Here is a 22,215-nt window from a genome sequence, read left to right as displayed (position 1 = left end):
AAGATTTAATTGTTATTAAAAACAGCAAAGACTCTGAACAGGCTGCAGGCGTGAATTAAATTTTTCATTTTTATCAACTTGAATTTTAATTCGTGTAATTAAATGGAGAATAAATAAATAATGAATATATATATATATATATATATATATATTTTTTTCAAAATCTGTTAAATCATCCACATTCAAAAGAAATAATAAAATTATAAGCGAGCAGTTCAGAATATTTTGTGTAGCAAATTTACAGAGAAGAAAAACCAGAAATTTATATATCAAAAAGTCAAAAAATGACTTAAATTGGCGCTCTTTACTCAATTAATGAACAATTGCAGAGGTATATCAGGTTGGAATTTAGTTTTCAGGGTGGTCCACAGCGTAGTGTAAATGCTATCCCGCAGTCTTTCCCACAAGGGCTGATTTCTGAGAATCGCCTTGAAAACTTGTATGCGCTGCTGCAAGTTGATTTTCGCGGATAACAGGAAGGCACAGGCATCATTATAAATCCCTTCGACCTCGTCCTCCAAGTTCAGGTCTATCTTCTCATGGCACCACAAAATTATGGGTGCCAAGTCTTCAGCGTTGTAGTAATTAATCTTCAGATAGTCTCTCAGTTTGCTGCTGAGATCCAAGATGAGAAACTTGTTGGCGATTATCAGCAGATCGAGAACGTCGGTGACCTCGGGCTTGGTGACGGTCAACTCGCAGTCGCTGACATAGCTTTTCGAGTAGAGGAGGAGCAAAATCAAACTCGCTTTGCTGGTCTCTTTGAGCCGCACAACATTTTCCCTGGACTCTCTGAAACCACCACAAAACATGGAGGTGAAATACTCGGAAGCGTCGCCCAGTGCGTCTTTGTCAGCCTTGACAAGAGAGTCGTCGTCCAATTTAAAGGTGACGATGTTAGTTGGCTGAGTTGGTTGTGGAGTGTAGCTGTCGAAAAGGAGCATTGTGGTTTGCACTGGGGCAGGTGAGGTGGGTTTGAGCTGGAAGATTTTTGACAGAACGGAGAGCGACTGAATGGCTGCGGACATTTCTGTCGGGTCGTTGATGAGGTCCAGAATCAGAGAAAGTCCCTCTTGCTCTTTACTGAAGAGAAGCTCTTGGAAGTTATTCACAGACCTGTAAGAATTATATTTTCATAAATGAACAATTATTAAATTACATGACAAAACCTTATGATGTATGGAATGGATAGCGCGACGCAGATTTTCTCACTGTGCGAGCCTTTCTGGAGAAGGTAGGACAACTCTCCTCTTGAGCATAATGAGTCGGTCATGGTAACCATTTCTGATAAAATTTTCTTTGCCGTCGATTCTTTTTTGCGGCAGATATTGCAGTCTCCGTTGTGTTTCCAGACTCCTAGTTTGTTGTACACCAGAATTGAAAATCTCTGACGAATTAGCGGAAGGAGGAACTCTTGTCTCCTGGCAAGTAAAAAATTTATGATTATATCAAATTGAATAAAATCTGGCAAAAAAAAAAAAATACCTGACAATATTGCACAAGGTCGACGATACTTCCGGAGAATACATTTCTCCAACAATTAAGTAGGCCATCATCGTGTTCACTAGCCTTGGAGAAACTAGTTCGGGAATGGACCAATCGTACATGGATATACGGTGGAGCATTTTGAAAATACTGGTTATGTACGGATGTCGAGACTCTACTCGACTCCTTTCAACTGAGGTACTATCCTCGTCGTCTGAGCCTAGGAGTGCCAAATATTCGTCTTCCTCGTCATCGCTATTTTCATCATAAACTGGAGAATAAGTTTCATTCTCATTATCAGCAAGAGACGATGAACTGTATGCAGGGCTCCATCCACTGATGCTCGGCTCGGAGGGACTCCGCAGGGGTGAGAAGCGGAAGGAGCTTGTTGAGGGACTAGAAGGACCATAGTAGTTGGGTGACTGGCTTGGACTGGGCGACTGCATCGGTGACTTTTCAATGTCCGAGTCACTGTCGACAACAACGATTTGCTCGGGCCGGAAGCAGTGAATGACTGGGGCGAGTGTCCGGATGTACTGCCGCACTTTGCACACCAGCACCTTGACAAGACCATTTTCCACCATCAACATGAGACACTTTTCGTCATACAAGTAACGTCCCATGGCTCTGAGGATTATGTCGTGAAGGTGAATAAACTTGGTGCTTCGGAAAAGGTCCAACAAGTCGGGAAAATGGTTGTTGTCTTTGATTCGGATTCGGTTGACGCATTCGTGGCAAAAATGGTCAAGGGCGGTGATGAGTGCTCTCGGTTCTAGTGTAAATATAAATAGTTTAAAGGTACTTTTTTTTGACAGAAATAAATTACCTGATTTGGATCCATTTTTTTTCAACTCGTCAAATATAACAGAGATTGCACCGACCTTTCCCAAATCGGGTCGAACCGCTTCGACATTTGCCATATTGCAAATGCACGATATGGCATGCTCGGAGTGAGGACCAGACTTGGCTATGCGCACCAAATTCTCAAATCCTTGTCCCGAACGTGAGGACATAACCTGATTAAATAAAAAAAAATTAAAAAGTGGTAAAGAGAGAAGAAAAACTTTTTACTTGCAGAGCACCATCAGTGGTTGCACAAAATGCATTCAAAGTCTTCAAAGTGCATCGAATCAGCTGCTCGTCGTCGGAAACCAGGTGTTCTGCAATTTGCTTGGCAACTTCCTGCCTTAGAAGCTCAGCTCTATGCTCTCTGGTGTCTCCAAGCACTCTGTTGAATTATTAAAATAGTATATAAAAAAAAAACTTATAATTCCCTATTTAATTTTTTTTTAAACATAGCAGAGGTTATTTAAAAAATGCAATTTTGTTAATTAAGAAAATACCTCAACGCTCTGATGGCCATTTGCTTGGTTTCGGCTGAGTTCTTATTGCTTTCACCGCCGTCAATGATTTTCATTAAAAAGGGCACAGCTCCAAAAGCATGAAATTCCATGGAGGCAGCAGGCAGAGAGCCGAGATTCCCGATGAAACGACACACTCTGCAATGGACTGATTCACTTGAAATTTCATCTTTAATTTTCATCAACAGCTTTGGAACTCCAGTCCTCAGAAGCTGAAAAAAAATAATCATTCTGTTTTCGTATATTTGCATATTAATTCAGTAAAAGCTACCAAAATTCTTGTCTCCAACTCCAACGCACAGGTGCTCAAAATGCTCAGGGCAAGACCCATGATTCTGCTGTACTTCTTTTGAATAATCTTGATTAAAATTTTTGTGATTCCGACGACCCTGAGACTTGTGGCCAGTTCCACAGGGGACTTGTGTTGCAGCAGCGCCCGGATGTCGGACAACGCGTCTATGACATCTTTGTAGGAATGTGACCGAAGACGAACCAATAGCTGCGAGTACAGCTGCTCTTGATTTTGAGCCATCTAAAATAAAAATAATAATAATAAATTACCAGAATAGTTCAAAACAAATAAACAACGTTTGCATTTTGTCATTTAATTTTTTTTATGAATTTAATAATAAAATAAGTTTAAAACCACAATTTTTACCATTTAAATATTATATTTCTTTCGCTGAAAATTCAAATTCAAAAATATTTTTTTATTCTTTTATACGCAGCTATCGGGAGTGGTGTAGACAAGTATTTTGCCCATGGCATACCAAACTGGACAAACTCGTACCATATTTTTTGCACACCATTTTTAAGTGCGAATCGATAGAGTTGGAAAAGTTGCAACCTCCACCTTGAAGAATCGCGTACCTGTGTGCAAAATTTAGTCCTGAAAGGACATCAGTGGATATTCAAAATCTCACTTTTTCCCAATGAAATCGACCACACGCCACCCGAGCACGCAACCAAAACACTGCGATCGCTGATCAGATGTTTTTGTATCACGATTCAAGTGCTCAAGGAGGTTCAAGAAAAGGCAATAATAATTAAATCGCGAGAGTGAAAGCGTGTGATAAATTTGTAATTGTTAATTATAAATTATTAATTATGTTCGAATATAAAGCAATTTTATTTATATTATATTTATTTTTAACTGGAGACTTTTAATTTTTTTGCATATTTAAAAAAAAAATAATACCAAAAATAATCTTATGATAAAAAAAAAAAAAATTTTAAAATTCGCTTCATTTTTTTTTTTTTATCTATTGTCTTTTTTCAATTAAATATATAATGTAAATAACGTACGCTATTAATTTTTTTATTTTGCTATAATTTAAAATATAATTGTACCAAAAAATTTGAATTAAAAAAAAACTTTAAAATCGCTTAATTTCTGTCTTATTTAACTTATATAACATAAAAATAAATAACTTTTAATTTTTGTTGATACTTTCAAATAAATTACCCAAAAAATTTATATTATTATAAAAAAGTTTAAAGTTCGCTTCATTTATGTTTAATCTTTTTTCAATCTGTTTTCAATCAAACAAATATTTTAATCACATCTGCTACATATTTGTGTGCTTTTCCATCAATTATTTTAATTTTTTTTTAATCTGTTCAAATCTAAATACAATATTATCTGACTGACTTAAAAAATTGTATTAAATAAAAAATTAACAAAAAAAAAATGAATTTGCTAGAAATTAATTAAAAAACACCAATATTAGATACACATGGGTCTTCCAAATTTAATATTATTCACATTTTTGCTCACAATCAGTACAATCCTCGTTGACAAAAGAGCTGCAAGTACATACATCAATTTTGCTTTCGAATAACAACCATTTCTCAGTTTGCTTTGCCGCGCATTTTTGTTTTTTTTAAATAAATGATCGCAGCCGTGATGCAAAAAGTCTTTTCGTTTGACTAAAAAGCATGATCATCTCGTTTCGATTCCACCTCTACCGCTATCATACAAATTTAACATTAAATTAATGCATTGCCCGTGCTGAACACACAATTCAACAAATATCACATATTGCTGATGTTTTTTCGTACCAATGAAATTTTCGTTTATTTTAATCTGATGAGGAATGACATAGTGAGTTGATCATGAATCAAATGAGCGCTAGCTGCGTATTGAGTCATACAAATAGCTCTACGTTGATTACTTTTTTTCAAGCACATAAAAATACATCCTTTGCTACGTTAAGGCGCCTTGATATGACAGCAAATCATTTTTACTATCATTATTCTTACATCAAATGATTATTTTGTGATGAAACTTAAACGAGCATTGCCCACCTTAAAAATTGCTTAATTTGTAAAAATGCTTTTTAATATTTTCTGCTTGCGACCAAAAGGACAAATTATTTGAAATCTCAAAAAAATTAAAAAAATGCTGAAAATTTTATCACCATTTTATAAAAAAGTAGTTAAATATTTATTTTTTAACTGGTTCTGAAATAAAAGCAAACGTTTGTTATTTTTGCTATAAAATAATCCAGCTCCGCTTATGAGCAACTATTAAAAAAGAATGCGAGACTTAAAGACTGAAGCATTTTTTTTAACTATCGTTAGCGCGCTCCGCGTATTGATGTTGTTTGTGTGCAAATATTTGAACATGCTCAAAATTTCAAATGTTGAGCGACACGAAATAAAAAGTAAAAAAAGAAACATATTATAATAATTATGAAACTAATATAATTATGCATATTAGTGGAGACAATCCAAATTATTTACTTTTTCTGATATTTTTTTTTTTTTGCGAATTTTCAAATATTTTTACACAGCACAAGTTTTCAGATGAAATAAGTGAAAGCAAAAAACTCCTGCACTTGTTTGGAGACGATTCTATGCATGACCAAAATTTTTCAAATTATTATTGCTCATTTATTCCCAGACTTTCATGGTCAGAATTGGGGCATCCAATTCTAGTAGTTGTTCGTAATGTTTTATTTGTTTATATCAGACTTTTCAGGCATTAAAAAAAGTAATAAACAATATATTCTGCAATGAAGAGATTAAAATTATAATTTTGATATTAACAATTTTGTTAATTGAAATAAGCCAACGAATTTGCATATTTCAGCGTGATTATATCTGCAAGGAACAATAAATTAAGTTTATGCTCAGCACTAAACACAAGATGGGGAGCGTGGGGGCAGTTGCGGCGCCTAACCAGCTACTTCGGCTATTTTGTTTTCAAGAGGCAGTTCCATCTTAACAAGTCCATAGGCCAACAGCACCTATGCTGACTGCGGTTTTGAACATTTTGAAGCACTCAAAAAGATTGTTTAAAATATCCTAGCTTCATCACATTGGTACTTTGAGCTTGGAAACCCCAGTTTGTTGTGCAGCACAAAAACTCAGGGGCTTTCTAACGTCATTTTTCGCAGCGGGATAAAAAATGTGGGATGAGCATGTTTAATTGCAGAGCTGGGAAATGGCCACCTTAATTTTTCTATGTGTGAAGTATAAGAGTTGCAACAACATTCAACATTTCGTAGGTTAGAAAAAAAAATGCGAAAAAATCATTTGAACCAGAATTACAAATATTGAGCAAAAGGAAAAGAAAAATGCACTTATTTGTAAGAAAACGTTGTTCGGCAAGTTGGCATAGATTAGATCAGGCTTCCTCAGAAGCATTAATATCACTCTTGGGTAGGAAAGTAAAGAGAAATAGTTACGTAGCGTTGAGACATCAAGCTTGTCGAGTGGCCTCGACAATTTTAAAATCCCACAGACAGTATTTAAGTCAAATGTTATGACACAGACATCATAACTCTACACAAATTACATTCACGTATGGCTACTCCTAACACTGACAGCTCAACAGGGTGTGTAACTGCAAATGCCCCAAGACGCGAAAATTTGTTCAGGGCGGCCCTAACACTCATTCCAATTAAGTACTTTTCAATCAACATTTAAAATTGATGCTGCAATCTAAGTATGTACGATATGTGCAACTATTGCAAATTTTCAGAGGCATGAAAATACAAAATAATTTAAAAAATGTTATGTCAACTAAATTTGTTTGCTAAATTTTAAATATTAAAAAATTCTCAAAAATCAGAAAATGAACTCTAGATTTGCAGAAATTAATGTTCGAAAATAATCAGCAGCTAACCTTTTCTCTTTTTTTTTAACTTGACAAAACTCTCCCTGAACTTCATAAAGGCATTTTACGGAACTGCTTTTGAGTATCACCTGCTGGATCGAGGAAAACAGGACCAGGCAAAAATTATTATTTTCGCGTCTGTTGCGTCTCGAACACCTTGGGGCGTTTTGCCTCTAAATTACGTTATTACCTAATTTACGCACAATCAGTTTTATATCCTAATTTCCAGTTTTACGTTTTCGTCTGCACTAAGAAGCATTTTAAAACTGCTAGAAACATAATTATTAGCGCAGTTGTTGCTCTTAAGTCTTATCGGTTTCGTCTCTTTGATAGGCAAACAATATTTTTTTTACAACCTTGCTTGATCTGCTTGCTTGCGCTATCCTGGCTCGTCTCTTTCTAAATTCACGCAAATACAGCAATTGAACAAGTACGGCGCGTTTCTAAATTGTTTTTCAATCAACTTACAGCAAATCACCAATTACCGCTCCGAAGGTGGCTGAAGGGTCAAACACGCACCGGCTGAATGACAGTGTTATTGTTCATTCGCATTGCAAAGTGGTCGTTGAAATTCTCGTCCAGTTCCAGTGGCTCGACGTAATAGGCTGGGTTTAAAATAATGTTCGGCACCAGCTCTATCACCTCATCGTCGTCATCATCACTGAAAACTGAAAAAAATAGCTCGTTATATTTTTTGCCAAATAATAAAATAAAAATTAATCTTATTGATTATTGTGTTCAAGTTCAAATGATTAATTTGCAAACTTGCATTTTAAAATTTACTTACGCGATGAGAATTTGCATTCTTTGTACAGCAAATAAAATGTTCCGCCAGCCAACATGGCCAGAGTACCCATCACAATCACAACGGCTCCAACCCAAATCCGAGTATCAAAAGTTTCGGCTCCCTCCAGCAGCAGTTTGGCGAGCTCTGGAATTTCATAAATCAGCCTCGTGATTCTTGTGCCGAACCAAACATACCAATCTCTTCCTCATCATGACGGGTCTTAGCCACCCTTTCAGTAGGTTCCCCTGGCCCAAGTTGGTTGGTAGCCCAAATTTGGAACACATAAGTTGAGTTTGGATGGAGGTGGTAGACATCAATTTGGCGCTGCGTGCAGGATGCAAGTTAGAAATTGCAGCCACAAGCACTATTCTTTTCTTTTTTTTTTAAGTTTTTATTTTGTAAACATCAGCAAGTTAGTAAGCATGAGGGTCATGAGAGGCTTTTCAAGATTTAAAAGCATTAAAGGGAAAATCAGTTTCAAGTTAATTCTAAAGTTTCTAAAACAGTCAAGGCTGTTTGTGGAATTCTATTAATATTTATTATCAATTGACCAAATTAAGGTTTAATCACAAACAAGGTCGGTTTTGGGCGTGCTATGGGCTTAGGTCTAAATTTTCACCTACCACATTGGGCGCTATGTTTTTTGGGGTGATTGGGTGCCAGATATCTTTTTCATACTTTAGTTTGAAACGACCTTCAAAATGCAGAACTGGGTAGCCTCCGTCATCAGAGACACTCCAGAGTAACAATGCCAGCACTGAAGACGGCTCGACAGAAACATTCACCAACGCTGGAGGCGGAGCTGTAATTTTGTTATTCCATTTTAATTTCTAATTTGCAAGAATTTAATTCAATTGTTATCTTTTTTGATAAAAATAATAATTTTATGATAAGTTTAGTTCAATTGATTGTGTTTGGAGAAAATATAATGAATATTGATCTTACTTCGCACATTGACCCTAAATCTATTTCTGGCTGCAACATCAGGTTCAACGGAACACTCGTAAATGCCTGCGTCTTCCACCCGCAGTTGTACCAAGGCAAGACTCCCATCTGGCCTGATACGGTTGCTCTGTCTTTTGCCCTTGACGGAAGTGCCTTCGAAAATCCACTCGACGTTTGCTGAGTTGAAAGTCTCGTCGTCACCTGGGTCTTTGCACGGAAGGGTCAAGTTTTGACCGAGGTCTGCTGTGAGTTGGTGAATTTTCTCCAAAGCATGATCTACAATTAAAATAAAAAATTTTATTTTTTTATTAAAAAAAAATATATAATTTTTAGTTCCAAATAATTTTTTTAATTAAATAATTTATGAAAATATTTTTATGAATATAATTAAATTTTAAAACACATACAACTGTGGAAGAAGGCCGAGATCAAGAGCAGAACTTGCACACTTCGGCATGTTGATGTCTCAAGGGCACTGATCACTGCAGACGTACAAGGGCGCTTCATTGGATCCAAGACTGGTTTTTCTTCTCCGGAGAATTTTCTTGAAAAAGGCTCTGCGCAGATGAAATTTCATTCGCGTTTTTAAAGGAATTTTATTTAATTTCGCAGGAAAACAACTCACCTTATCGCTCTTCATTACCCTAAATTCTAGAGTCGGTTCGGGCACTTGCGAGGGTTGTGCTGGTGACGGGGTCGACTGGGGTGGCACAACACGAAGGAGTCATGTTCGCTCGACGATAGCATGCAAAAATCGAATTCGAAAGGAACTGCTTTTGTGGTTATTTAAGGACTGGGGCGGAAAAGTTACGCCCAGAAACAGACCGACCACGGAAGGGAGCAATCTAGTTGGGTCATCCGCGGGTCAATCGATGAAAAATCTTTTCGTCATGAATGTTTATGACCGCGGCCTCATCACTCGTTCGCCTTCAAAGCAAACCTGCTCGACAGCTTAGAAAATCCATTCTTCTTCAATTATGTACGAAAGAAAATCTTCAGATAATTAAGCTCAAACTTTTTTGCACATCGACAAAACGCTTGTTTTGTTGTATGCGGGCGCTTGTTTTTGCAAAATTCTCCGTCGGTCCCACCCCCGCCTCTAATGTGCAAAAAGAATATGGCAACATTCAGTCAATGACCTTGGCCAGATGTAACGCACTACAAGGCCACTCCCAGCCCAAAACACCTGCCGCAACCAAGCCGCAACAGCCCTTTTAAAAAAAGTAGTGGTGGGGGAGGAAATCAATAGCAAAATACGAGAGTCGCGAATTGGCGCGAATTTCAAACGTCGAAAACAATAATAATGGATTCTGGTCCATTTACGTGCGAATCAATATGGCACCATGGCTTGAATGACTGATAAACAACAGCAACTGTTGACAGTGACCTTTTGATGACAGTGACAATATTGACGATGTTAATCGACTTCCTGTCCAACTTGTTTGAAAGAACGGTGAGTAATTTGGCACGTCGAAGGGTTGCAAACGCCTCGATTCTAGGCACCACCTTTGGAAAGGGCTTTTTCACGTTTAAGAAACGTGACTTTCAAGCGCAACTTGATAAGATATTCCAGTTCTAGTGAAAATCCTGAAATTCTCCGTTCACCCTCTTGTGTTTCCCTTGGAAAATTCATCAGTATTTCATTGCGCAGACCTTGTAGAGAAAGATTAAAGAGGGGGCTGAACCTACGGATGAAACTTGTTTTTTGACAAAAGCTCAAGTCACTTGTTGTTTTTGCAGACACCTCCTGCTGGTAGAGAAATTTCAGCTAATTGAATTTTAAAAGAAAGGAAATGTACTTGACATCGTGTCCAGACTGTTTAGGTCTAAGCACGCAAAATACTAATTTACTTTAATTATCCATTCTATTTATTAAATTTTCCAAGAAAGAGTGTGGCAGGTTATGAATAATTAACTAAAGTGCGGGTTTGAGATAGGTCAGGATATAACAAGGTCAGGGTCTAGAGCAATTTTATTCGTGTCTTTATTGAATTGCTTTGTTATCGCGCGTTCCAAGCCGAGAGATAATAAAATTATCTCGGAATTTATTAATATTTGCATTGGTGCTGCAATGAGGAAGAGAAAAAAAAATGAAAAATTCAGGTGCTTAATGAGAAGTATTTTAATTAGCAATTTGATTTAAAAAATTACTTTTTGGTCTCATTCAATCATATTTTAAACAATTTGATTGAAAGTTGAAGCGGATCGACAAGTTTAAAATTAAATAATTTTTTTGGGGGGCAAAATCAAAACTTTTGTATGTTTTTTGGTCTAAGTGAAGAATGTTTATTTAAATTTAATCGCATTTAAAGAATAAAAAAAAGAAATAACTAAATTTCCTCATCAAAACAAGTCTGGGAATTGTTCCTTGTTTCCTATACTGCTGATTAGATTCCATTAATTCATTTATATAAATTTAATTTTTTATTCTTCCAGATTTAGATTTTAACCAATTTAAATTGCCTTTTGCTTGTCAGTTTAAATTATTTGAAAATGACTTTCTTTAAAAAAAAAATTAACTGTAGATTTTTCCTCACTAAAAAATGAAATTAATTATTTGAGGTCCTCGTATTTGGCTCTTTTCATTTCTAGGTCACATTGATCGCGAGAATATTTTCCTTTCTCTCTTCTCGTAAACATTTCTTTCCGTTGAAAGCGAGTTTGCTTAAATACTGGGGAGCTTAATTAACCAATTACGATTATGGTGATAAAAACAAATGGGCAAAACGTCTCTCTCGTGGGGATAGACTCTGCGCAGCTCGTGTAATTGGCAAGGCGGGGTCATCCCTTGGCACGTTACCTTTGACATTTAGAACAGCCAGGCGCGGTGCATCGATTTCTGCCGAGCCAACTGCAAACCAGCATAATTTTTTTTCCACCATCATTTTTTTCCATCAAAGAAAATTCCGAAATAAAAATAGTCTCGAATATAGTTCCGAATTTGGACTTTTTACAATTTTGGGCAACTTTTTTTGCGGGGGCAGGTGGGCCCGGAGGAAGTTGTTGGCCTGGAAAAGCGGGGGTGTCGAGAGGGGACCAGGGGAAGAAACACGCAGGCAGGCCTGGAGTTATTGGAGCCTGCGCGCGAGGGGTGGCTCCGCGCTCGCTGCTATTCTTCGCAATAATAATTCTCGCTGATCAACATTGCAAGTCGGCCAGCGAGGTTTTTCTTCGTCTTCGTCTTTTATTCTTGCTGCCCTCGCTGCAAATGTAAACAGCCGAGTGAGTGCGAGAAAGAAGAGGCACGGCGGCCTCGTCTCTTTGTTCTTCGTCGCCCAGTCGGCCTGGATGCTCGGCGGACGCTGCTCCTCGCGCTGCAGTTTATCTAAAGGACACACGTGTTGCTGGCCCAGAACGATTATTATTCGTGGTGACAATGCAACCAGTGCACTGATTAACTCCTCGCCAATGCCAAGCAAGTCAGGTAGGAGCGCAACTTCCTTCTTCCTCGTCCGCAGGGCTCAAATCTGATTATATGAATCCCGTACCACGTATAATGCGTCTTTCGTCCAGTGCGAGATTTTCAAATTTTTCCCTCGCACTTTTTGATCTATTTTTCATTTGATGCTTTGATTTCTGAAAGTTTATATTATTCGGGAAACTGACAAAATTATACATCGATTTGTTAATAGGAGCAAAATATCACCAGGGGAGCAAAACTTCCGCATTGAGTTTTTGCCATGACTGTCTGACCTTTATATAGTTCCGCAGGAAATCGGAATTTTCCTATATAACTTTTTGCGCTATTACTGACCTCGGATGTATAATTAGAATTATTAATTGAAAAGTGTTTTTGGAATTATTGCGATTGTTGTTAATAATATGAAGTTGCTGGATTATTATTCTGAAATTTTTAAAATTTCAAAAGGTCAAATTATTCTGCTCTCTTTAAAAAAATCCATGTAATTTAAGTTTTCGGTGAAAATAATACAGGATTAAATTTGCTTTCCAGTTGCAACTTTGAAGAAATCTGTCACGATACTTGAGCAGTAAATAAATATAAAGCTCATAAACTGAAAAAGTCCCGGATTGAACTGGGAAATGTTAAGTTTTAAAAAATTAATTCTTTCAGCTTTACATAATTTTAAGTTAATTGTTTTTCTTAAATTAAATATTTTAATTATTTCATATAATAATTATAAAAAAATCACTTTTTCCTTCAATCACGTTGTTTTGAGCCTCTTTTAATTCCTTGAGAAGAGTAATTTGTTTATACTTGTGTTATTATTATTTTTATTATTCCATATAAATAATTCCAACGTGATTTATTATTTACTATATTTTTGTTAATTTTCGTCATCATTGTTTCCTATTCAAATATCGTCTTTGATAAATTAAAATTTCAACAGTTTTTTATGCCTTTTTTAATATTTTATGTTGAACCTTTTGCTTTTCTATTTTGAATAATTGATCAAAAGTAAAATTACACATTAAAATTTTGTAATCAAAACATCAAAACAGTTTTCGTGGAGCAAATTGAACCTTTGATATAGTCTTTAATTCAATAAAAAATAAGCGGATTGAATTTTCATGCTTGAATTTTTAATTGGAGCAAAAAATTAATCGAGGTCTTCATTTTAATCCGACACAAATATATGCATTTTTCATGGAAGCTCTGCAGTCACCAATGTTTGTGAAGTTGCGAGGTTTCCTCAGCGTGGAGCACTTTCGTCGGCGAAAATAACAGTGCAATGAATGCTATTTCGGAACGAAAAATTAACAATGTGAACTGAAATTCTGGGCCAAACTCGTAAATTTCCTCTCCCTCTGTTTTTCTTGGGAGAACTGTTTTTTTGTTTTTGCGAGGGCTAAAAATTTCCCCCAAAACGAGGCGAGAGAGTCGGTGTGCGGTGTAAAGTGTGCACAAGTTGAAAATAGCCACAAGGCAACCCTTAAAGTGCCGAGCAGTGTTGTCAAGGGCTCAAAATGCTGCGAGAAACCATACTCTTGCCCACTTCAAGGATAGAGAGTGATAAACCTCGCGAAAAGTATAAAATACAGAGCTTCTGCATGTGGGGCTTTTGGTATGGAGACCTAATTTTCTTATTGATTTAAATTCGAAAACAACAGGAATTTAAAAAATTACAAAAAAGCTGAAGTGATGATCCCTGGAATTGGGCGAAATCGCGATCCAGGTCAGTTATTTTTCTCTGTTTGCCCTAATTTTCCGGGTTTTTATTGAGTTTTTCTATTTTTCGTGACACAAAGATTAATTTTTGAGCCATTTTAAAATTAATTTCACTATTAAAAGTCAAAATTTTGGTTTGTATTCCATTATTTAAAGCCAAGTTGTTTCTCGCACAGTTTCAGTAAAAACCTCTAAAAATTAAAAAAAACCTTCTTTTTCCGATCAACTCAACAAATTAGACGAGAACGTTGTTATTTCTCTGTTGTAGTTCTTCAGTGCTAATTGTAAGTATTATTTATCGGCAATTACACAGACAATGGGTAGAAATAGAAAACAAGTGGATGCTCCGTGTGGTGCGACAAGACTATTTATCGCCTTTTAATATAACGAGAGTGACAAGTCGGAAACGCCTGCGTGATAAATTGCTGCCCGGGCCAATATTTGGATTCGATAACAAAATATAATTGTGAAGTCACTTTATTGAGTGCTTAATTTCTATAACTTTTAGACCTTGAGTTTTTTCATTTCTATTTAATGAAGCCCAATCTCCACTTTGCCTGAGCAATCTAAATCCAACTTGTTAAGCTGCTAAAGTAAATATTTACTTCTCATACGGAGTACACGGACGAGAGTTTATTTATTTTGAAACATTCAGTGTTTATTAATGGCCTGCGGTTTAATTTAGCGACTTTTTTTGAAAAATCGGCAAACGCCTCTGTTTGAAAGCTTTCCAGGGCTCGTAGGTCAACCAAAATTTGCCTTGCAAAATTAATAGTTTTTTTTTTTAATTTATTTGGATAACACTTTCAATTAATGTTTGAGCAAAATATTTACGCAACTTTCTTGCGCTTTAAAAACAAAAATGCGATTTATTATATCATATAAACAGTGATTTCATTTTGTTGACAGGAATGTGTTGGCAGTATGATTGTGTCTTCCTGCAATAGCTACAAGTGACTTTCGCACGCACCACAATGCTGATAAAGGAGTATCGCATTCCGCTTCCACTCACCGTGGATGAATATAGAATAGCTCAACTGTACATGATAGCGGTGAGTACTTCTTAATTTTGTGAACTCTAGAGTAATTCTAATTAATTAAAAAAAAAAATATTTTAAATATTAAAAGAAAACTAAAATAACAATCAGGCAGATTAAGGATGAAAAAACTGCAAAAATTTTTTATTTATAATTTTTGAGGTTGTGTAGCCAACCAACAGGAAAAAAATCAATGTCAGAGTTTTTTACAAAAATAAAACGTGGATTAAAATAGAAAAAGGCGATAAAGAAATGACTAATTTGATTAATTTTTATTTATTTTTTCCTGATAAATCAGAATTTTATTCGCAATACTGCAAAATACTAATATTCTACTCTTTTCATGTCATAGAAAAAAAGTCGCGAAGAGAGTCATGGCGAAGGAAGTGGTGTAGAAATTATTATAAATGAACCCTACGAAAATGGACCCGGAGGAAGTGGGCAGTACACCAAGAAAATTTACCATGTCGGCAGTCATCTTCCGGGTAAAACTTTTTTTTTTTTACTGCAAACTTAAATTTCTTTAACCTTCAAATAAATTATTCGATTTATTCTTTTGAAGTTTTAAAAGTTCAATTTTAATATTTACGTCCAACAGGCTGGTTCAAAAGTCTCCTGCCCAAATCGGCTCTCACCGCCGAAGAGGAGGCTTGGAACGCTTACCCGTACACGAAGACAAGATACACCACTCCATTTGTCGAAAAGTTCTCGATAGAAATTGAAACCTATTATTTTGGCGACGACGGCAACCAAGAAAATGTGTTTAACCTGAACAGCAGTGAAAAACGCAACAGGACTGTTGGTATAATTTAGTCAAACTTAAATTGTAACATTTCTAACTTGAAAATAATTTTAAGATTTGATTGATGTGGTGAAAGATCAGCAGATGTACCAAGGCGAAATTAGCAGAGAGGAGGACCCAAAATTCTTTATTTCAGAGAAAACCCATCGTGGGCCTTTGTCTGAAAATTGGCTGAAAGAATATTGGAAGGATGTGAAGGTGCCGTAAAATTTTTATTTTAATGAGAAAAAAACAACATTTTGAACAAATTTTAATTTTCCAGGGTAAAACTCAACCGACCGCAAGTGGAAAGTCTTTGATGTGTGCCTACAAACTGTGCAAAGTTGAATTTAGATATTGGGGAATGCAGAGCAAAATCGAAAAATTCATCCACGATGTTGGTTAGTAAATAAACAAATATTGTATACAGAATTTAACTGGTCCCTCTATAGCCCTTAGAAAAACAATGTTCAAAGCACACACACAAGCGTGGGTCTGGCAAGATGAATGGCACGGACTGACCATGGATGACATTAGACAGATCGAGCGGCAAACGCAGGAGGCGCTGAAGAAGAAAATGGGCAAGGGCGATGATGCCGACGAGGAGGACGACGAAGAGGACAGTGGCGGGTTAAATGAGGACGTCAGCAAGGCCCAAAGCTCCAAAGCAGCGTCACCAACCATGATGAGCAGCATAGAGAATCCCACCCCTCTGGCGATCCAATCCGAATCCGACAGCAAGGATGACGACGCCACCACCGCCGAAGACAATTCGTTTTCCGAAGCTACGACGACTTCAAAGAGTAAAAAAACATGGTCTAGGAGCAGCTCAAAAATGGCTTTGAGCTCGCCTGGCGCCGTTTCAGGCAAGAGCTTTGAAGCTCAAATGCCTTGTTGGCGAATGGAAAGCATTGTGCGAGACTCCGACTCGGGTAGTGAAGAGGAATTCTTTGATTGTAAAGGTAAATGAAACTTCTTACTTCTGCTTTGGCTTTGAGCTGAAAGTAATTAGGGCCTGAGTTTTTTTATAAGTTCAAATGCTAGAAAACCATCTTCATTCACAATCAATTTAATTATTTATGAATTCATTTAAGAAGTACGTTGATGATGAAAAGAAAACGTATTTTTAATCACCCTCATTTGTAGCGCCAGTTAAACTTAAGTTTTGCTTTTCGCAGAGGAGCTAGGCAATAGTATGTCATCTTTAGCGAAATGGAGCTCAATGGAACTCTTTTCAGTGGATGAAGCTGAAGCCGCGCGTATTCGTGGCACCAGCTACAAAGAGCAAGGTCGATTATTTTTTTGTTTCTCTTCCACAATCAATTACAATGGTTAATTTTAAACTTGCAGATAGCATTTTTAGCCACTCGTACCTCCAGCGTGTTGTAAGCGAGCGAGGGCAAAATTCTGCACGTTTAGAGAAATCAATGTCCGCTTCTATGTCTTCGTCTCCAGCCCACCAGCCCTGCAATGTTACTGTATTAATTCTAGTCCTCCATGCTGGAAGTGTTTTAGGTAATTGTATTAATTTCATTTAATAAATTTTGGTAAATTTTAATACAAAACAGATGCTTCGTATGATGTCGCTGCAAAAAAGTCTGATGTTACCACTTTTGCTGGGGCTTTCGAGTGTGTCACGAGACAGCACTACCCATCCATGATTGGTCACATTGCCATCCGTCTTGTGCCATGCCCTTCGATTTGCTCCGAAGGTCTTGGTATTCTAACAAGGTTTGAGCAGGAAATTGAAATATTTTGTTTAATTACATTTAAACCTTTTTTTGCAGTCTTAGTCCATACAGCTTTGATGTTTCTCCTTCGTGTACTGACGCGCCTCAAATAACGCACGACTCCATTCCAATTGGTGCAATTCCTCTTTTTGCATCCTCAACTCCAGACTATCGAGAAACTATTTCGAAAGTGATCGCCACTGCAAATTCAACATATCACGAGTTCACCAGATCTGAAGAAGGCCGCGGTTTTAATGGCCAAATCTGTTTTGTTGGTAAGTTCAATTTCTTCTTACTAGAAATTTACTAAATACAATTTTTCGCTAGGCGACTCGATCGGCTCGATTTTGGGCTACGACGCTTTGTGCCGCAGTGCACAGTTCCATTCCAGGCATGACAGTTGCAATAGTGTTAATGATGAGGAAAAAGCGCCTCCTCAATCTGACTGGGCGGACAGTGATGCACACACTCAGCGGCATTTATCTGCTCCGCCACCGAGGAGAAGATCGTCGTCCAATAGGTAGATCAAGAAACACATTTTCAAGAAAATTGTCAAAATTAAAAACATAAAATGTTTTTCAGTGATCAAAATAAGCTGGACTTTGACGTTGGAGACTTCTTCATGTTTGGAACCCCTCTTTCTTTGGTCCTTGCTTACAGAAAAATTGTCATGGCAGAGGACAAAACAGGTATTTTTAGAATTCCTCCAAAAGTGGTAATATTAATCCATTCTTCTCACTCAGCCCCCATTCCAAAACCGCAATCTCACCAAGTTTACAACCTGTTCCACCCTTCGGATCCTGCGGCTGCAAGATTGGAGCCTCTGATCTCAGCCAGGTTCTCAATGCTGCCTCCCGTTAATATTGCAAGATACCAAAAGTATCCGCTTGGAAATGGCCACCCTTACCATTTATGTGAGCAAAACATCAGATTTGCAAAATATTTAGATGCTTATTACAAATTGTTGCGCAGTGGAGTTCATCCAAGCAAATTCTCAAATGTTTGCCGAAACTAGTGGAAATAATCTGAGCGCCACTGGTCACATGCGCCGCCTTTCAGAAGCCAGCATCCAGAGTGGGATTTCTGGCCACGGAGACACCCTTCCTCTGCACACCATTAGCAATTGTAAGCGAAGAAAATTATTTTTCATGAATTACAACAATTTATCATTTTCAGTGACTTCTAAATGGTGGGGCAGCAAACGTATGGACTATGCTATTTATTGTCCGGACGGTCTTTCAAACTTCCCAACCAATGCGCTTCCTCACATATTCCATTCAAGTTACTGGGAATCTTCGGATGTGGTAGCCTTCATCATTCGCCAAGTTGGTCAGATGGACCCGACGTTGACTCTAGGCAATGACGACAAGGAGCTGGCCCACTTCAACCCAGGCCAACCAAGAGAAAAATGGTTGAAGAAGAGGACCTCGGTCAAACTAAAGGTTGGAATTGAGTAAAGTGCCAGAAACATTTAATTAACATCCATTGATGCAGAACGTGGCTGCCAACCACAGAGCCAATGACGTAATTGTAACTGAAGGAGCCTCGCAAATGCTGACTGCAAGATTTATGTATGGGCCCCTTGATATGATTACCTTAGCAGGTATACACATGAAAATTTTAATTCTTTGGATTCTAAATTCCTAATTTTATTGGTTAATTCTGGATTGCAGGGGAAAGAGTGGACATTCACATCATGTTGGATATAGCCACTGGAGAGTGGACCTTGTTTTCAACCGAAGTTACCGACAAGCACGGGAGAATATCGTACACAATCCCAGCCGAGAAGGCATTAGGATATGGGATGTATCCTGTGAAAATGGTTGTGAGGTATAAAATGATTTACCATAATTTTCTTTGCTTAAATTTTTATAGCTTTTTTTTCCTTTTTTTTACTGAAATTTACGATCTCAAACATTAGGGATACTTGTTTTTTTTTTTTAAATCAAATGTATGTAGTTAAAATAAAAATCATAAATTTAAACATTTTTATTCCTTTTTCAGAGGTGATCACACCTCTGTAGATTTTTATCTGGCTGTGGTGCCACCAAAAACTGAGTGCGTAGTGTTCAGCATTGACGGCTCGTTCACTGCTAGCATGTCTGTGACGGGCCGTGACCCGAAAGTGAGAGCGGGTGCAGTCGACATTGTGAGGTGAGAGAATTCCTTGAAGTCTAAAAAATTTTGCCTTCAATTTTTAAATTCGTTCAGGCATTGGCAAGAACTTGGCTACTTGATAATTTACATGACTGGAAGACCAGACATGCAACAGCAGAAGGTTGTCTCTTGGCTCTCGCAACACAATTTCCCGCACGGGCTCGTATCATTTGCTGATGGCTTGTCAACTGATCCACTTGGCCATAAAGCTGCATACCTCAAGAGCTTGATGGAGGTGAGATCAAACAGTTGATTTTGGATTATTGAAAATACAAGTCATTTTCGAAAATAATTAATTTAATTTTTGTCTACAGGAGCACGGTCTAATTGTGCATGCTGCATATGGAAGCAGCAAGGACATCACAGTCTACTCCAGCATTGGCCTCAAACCAAAGGAAATTTTCATAGTCGGGAAGGTGTCGAAAAAGCAGGCGCCGTTGGCGCAGCCCCTCACCGAGGGTTACGCAGCGCACTTGTCCGCTCTGCTGGCCCACGGAGGAAGTCGACCTGCGCAGGGAAACGCCAGGATGGTCATTCCGAGGGGCTACTTTGGCCTCCCCGGTCAAAATGTTTCCCTCAGGCGGAGAAGGTGATTTATCAGATTAGCCAGTTGGTTTTAATTATTTGCCGCAACAATAACCATTAGACGCTAGTATTTTATATCAATTTTCGTTTTGATTTTTAGCCCTGTGAAGCAGCATTGAGTTTTGGGATGGATGAATTGGTTGAGAAAGAAATAGGCAAGCCCAGTTTTATCTTTCAATGCCACACACTTTTAGTCAACATTTAACCTTGACTCTCACCATTTGTTTCTGCCAAGGCTTGAAAGAAGAAATATTTAGAAAATATCCGTAGCTCTGCTATTCAAAATTTGACATTTTTTATACTGTCATTGCGAATTATTTTGAGCATTATTTTTAACTGAATTTAACTCGAAAAAAATTACAAAAGTCTCTTCTTCAAGTGCTTGAAGGCAACTTTTAAGGAACGTATGATCATATTGAATCAAGAAAACCTTGGTTTCATTTAATATTGCACAGGTTACAGGTTAATTCACGCTTGCTTTTGGGGAATCTGCTTCTGTGTATATTTCAAAATTATGTTTTGTTGTTTGAGCGGTGCAGTTAAACATCTTCATGTAATACTACTTTTTTTTGCACATACAAATAAGTAATCATTTTTTTTTTTAATTTCTCTGCAGCCGTTCGACGCGAAAAAATATGATTGGACAGAAAGCGGTGTCGACCGACGGTGGCAGCATTCGACGCTTGAGACGAGTCCCAACACGTCCCCCAACACTTTCAGAAATGGTCTAGCGGTGGCGAAAATCTGCCCATGACACGGCAGTGGATTGCTTCAAAATGTGCCAGTGTGACAATTCTGAGGGCAATGATGACGATAGTTGAGAGACCCGAAAAACTTGAGACTTCAATTAGCGTGATATGATTATTTCTGTGGACGTTTGAAATACAAAAATTATAAGGTTTTGGGAAAATTGTAAAATTTTGGTCTTGTCACGACGCCGAGTCCCTGCTTCGTAATCTAAGGTCCCGGACGTGATTGGGGTGCCTACCCGTTTTGTCTACTCATTGCGGAGTTTCGAAAACTTGCTGGTTTAATCAAAAACTAAAGATCTGATATTTTATATATAAAACATGAAATTATTCGATTATTTCCTCCGTACAGAATATTCCAGCCTTGCGGCTTTCTTCATTTTACTATTGTATAACGAACAAAATATTTTAATGCTCTTATTAAATACTATAATTATATATTTGAAAAAAAAATACTCAAACTTGTTAAATTTTGATCATTAGTGACTAAATTACAGTGAGATAAAAATAGAAAATTAAAGTTATTATATAATTAAATCTGCGTGGTAGGGACCAAAATCGGATGGGAACGCACTTTGCTTTCGGACTTGAATTTGTAAAAAAAAGTGACGATCAAACACGAATATGCAGGATGTTTTCAGCATTTTCATAATTTAAAAAAAAATGACTGCCATCATCTCTACGACTTCAAATAGTTGACTAGGAGAAAGATATTTTATTCATTAATAATTGTCTCTGTCAGAGGGTGTTAATTGAGTGCGGTATAATGTATTTTGATCCTCATCGTCAGTTTAGTCAACTGCAGTACTGAGCATACGCTTATTAAAAATGTTACAAACAACAGAGATAGAATAATAATATAATAATACTCTATGGAAAATATTGTGGATATCAAAGAATAATATTAAATAATGTTATAGAGTTTATTGAGTGGCGGTAGTGAGATGAAATACATGATGTCAGTGTGTGAAACTAAAAAAAAATCTGGATAGACCATTCCCTGGAAACTTGTGTTGTTTTAGAGCACCTTCAATGGCAAGATTACCACGCTTATATATCTGTTAATTTAAATTTCAACGAGTTAATTCATTATTTCAAACCAGGAAATATATATGATTTTGTTTGCGATAATTTATTGTTAATGCGGACTTTACTTTCAACTTGAGCTCTGGAATTGGCTTATGTTTTATGATTGCTTGTTGTGTTATAAGTGTAATATTGCAAAAAGAAAAATACATGCTCTCTACGCTACAGTTTATTCCTATGAATTTTTCTTTATCACAAACCTGAGTTTTTTAATATAAATTTTTCTATTTGGGATAAAATGTATAATAAAAATCATTTAAG

General features: G+C 37.1%; 3 protein-coding genes across 8 annotated transcripts; 1 reads left to right on the top strand and 2 right to left on the bottom strand.

The window, feature by feature from the left end:
- Positions 1 to 181: 181 nt before the first annotated feature.
- Positions 182 to 3,812, bottom strand: LOC132199720 (uncharacterized). Its single transcript, XM_059624657.1, has 8 exons — positions 3,770 to 3,812; positions 3,118 to 3,378; positions 2,829 to 3,058; positions 2,557 to 2,713; positions 2,312 to 2,501; positions 1,486 to 2,257; positions 1,170 to 1,421; positions 182 to 1,116 (listed from the first exon to the last, which is right to left on the bottom strand). Exons 2-8 carry the CDS (start codon positions 3,376 to 3,378, stop codon positions 309 to 311), a joined length of 2,670 nt encoding a protein of 889 aa, XP_059480640.1. The 5' UTR covers positions 3,770 to 3,812; the 3' UTR covers positions 182 to 308.
- Positions 3,813 to 4,541: 729 nt separating this feature from the next.
- Positions 4,542 to 9,811, bottom strand: LOC132199722 (fibronectin type III domain-containing protein). The gene is made up of 7 exons (XM_059624658.1): positions 9,327 to 9,811; positions 9,109 to 9,258; positions 8,702 to 8,977; positions 8,380 to 8,558; positions 7,951 to 8,080; positions 7,757 to 7,900; positions 4,542 to 7,637 (listed from the first exon to the last, which is right to left on the bottom strand). The coding sequence occupies exons 2-7, from the start codon at positions 9,206 to 9,208 to the stop codon at positions 7,477 to 7,479; spliced, it is 990 nt and encodes a 329-aa protein (XP_059480641.1). The 5' UTR covers positions 9,209 to 9,258; positions 9,327 to 9,811; the 3' UTR covers positions 4,542 to 7,476.
- A 160-nt stretch (positions 9,812 to 9,971) lies between these two features.
- On the top strand, positions 9,972 to 22,120 carry LOC132200262 (protein retinal degeneration B). Of its 6 annotated transcripts, XR_009442152.1 has the most exons (24): positions 9,973 to 10,154; positions 14,739 to 14,881; positions 15,219 to 15,351; positions 15,465 to 15,668; positions 15,724 to 15,866; positions 15,931 to 16,048; positions 16,100 to 16,609; positions 16,826 to 16,936; positions 16,998 to 17,162; positions 17,216 to 17,378; positions 17,435 to 17,652; positions 17,705 to 17,897; positions 17,960 to 18,066; positions 18,121 to 18,291; positions 18,350 to 18,502; positions 18,554 to 18,819; positions 18,872 to 18,980; positions 19,051 to 19,207; positions 19,382 to 19,531; positions 19,589 to 19,769; positions 19,849 to 20,123; positions 20,220 to 20,274; positions 20,575 to 20,672; positions 20,736 to 22,120. XR_009442152.1 is itself a non-coding variant. In XM_059625601.1 (23 exons), the coding sequence occupies exons 2-22, from the start codon at positions 14,804 to 14,806 to the stop codon at positions 20,236 to 20,238; spliced, it is 3,624 nt and encodes a 1,207-aa protein (XP_059481584.1). In that variant the 5' UTR covers positions 9,973 to 10,154; positions 14,739 to 14,803; the 3' UTR covers positions 20,239 to 20,274; positions 20,736 to 22,120. The 6 variants fall into 6 exon arrangements, 4 of the variants coding, with proteins under 4 accessions (XP_059481583.1, XP_059481584.1, XP_059481580.1 ...); XR_009442151.1 differs by having other exon boundaries at positions 20,220 to 20,672; XM_059625601.1 differs by lacking the exon at positions 20,575 to 20,672.
- The last annotated feature ends 95 nt before the right edge of the window (positions 22,121 to 22,215 follow it).

The sequence above is a fragment of the Neocloeon triangulifer genome, unplaced genomic scaffold (genome assembly GCF_031216515.1).
Source record: "Neocloeon triangulifer isolate White Clay Creek 2 clone unplaced genomic scaffold, ASM3121651v1 ptg000014l, whole genome shotgun sequence".
NCBI classification, from domain to species: Eukaryota; Metazoa; Arthropoda; class Insecta; order Ephemeroptera; family Baetidae; genus Neocloeon; species Neocloeon triangulifer.
This window is presented reverse-complemented; position numbering and strand designations above follow the sequence as displayed.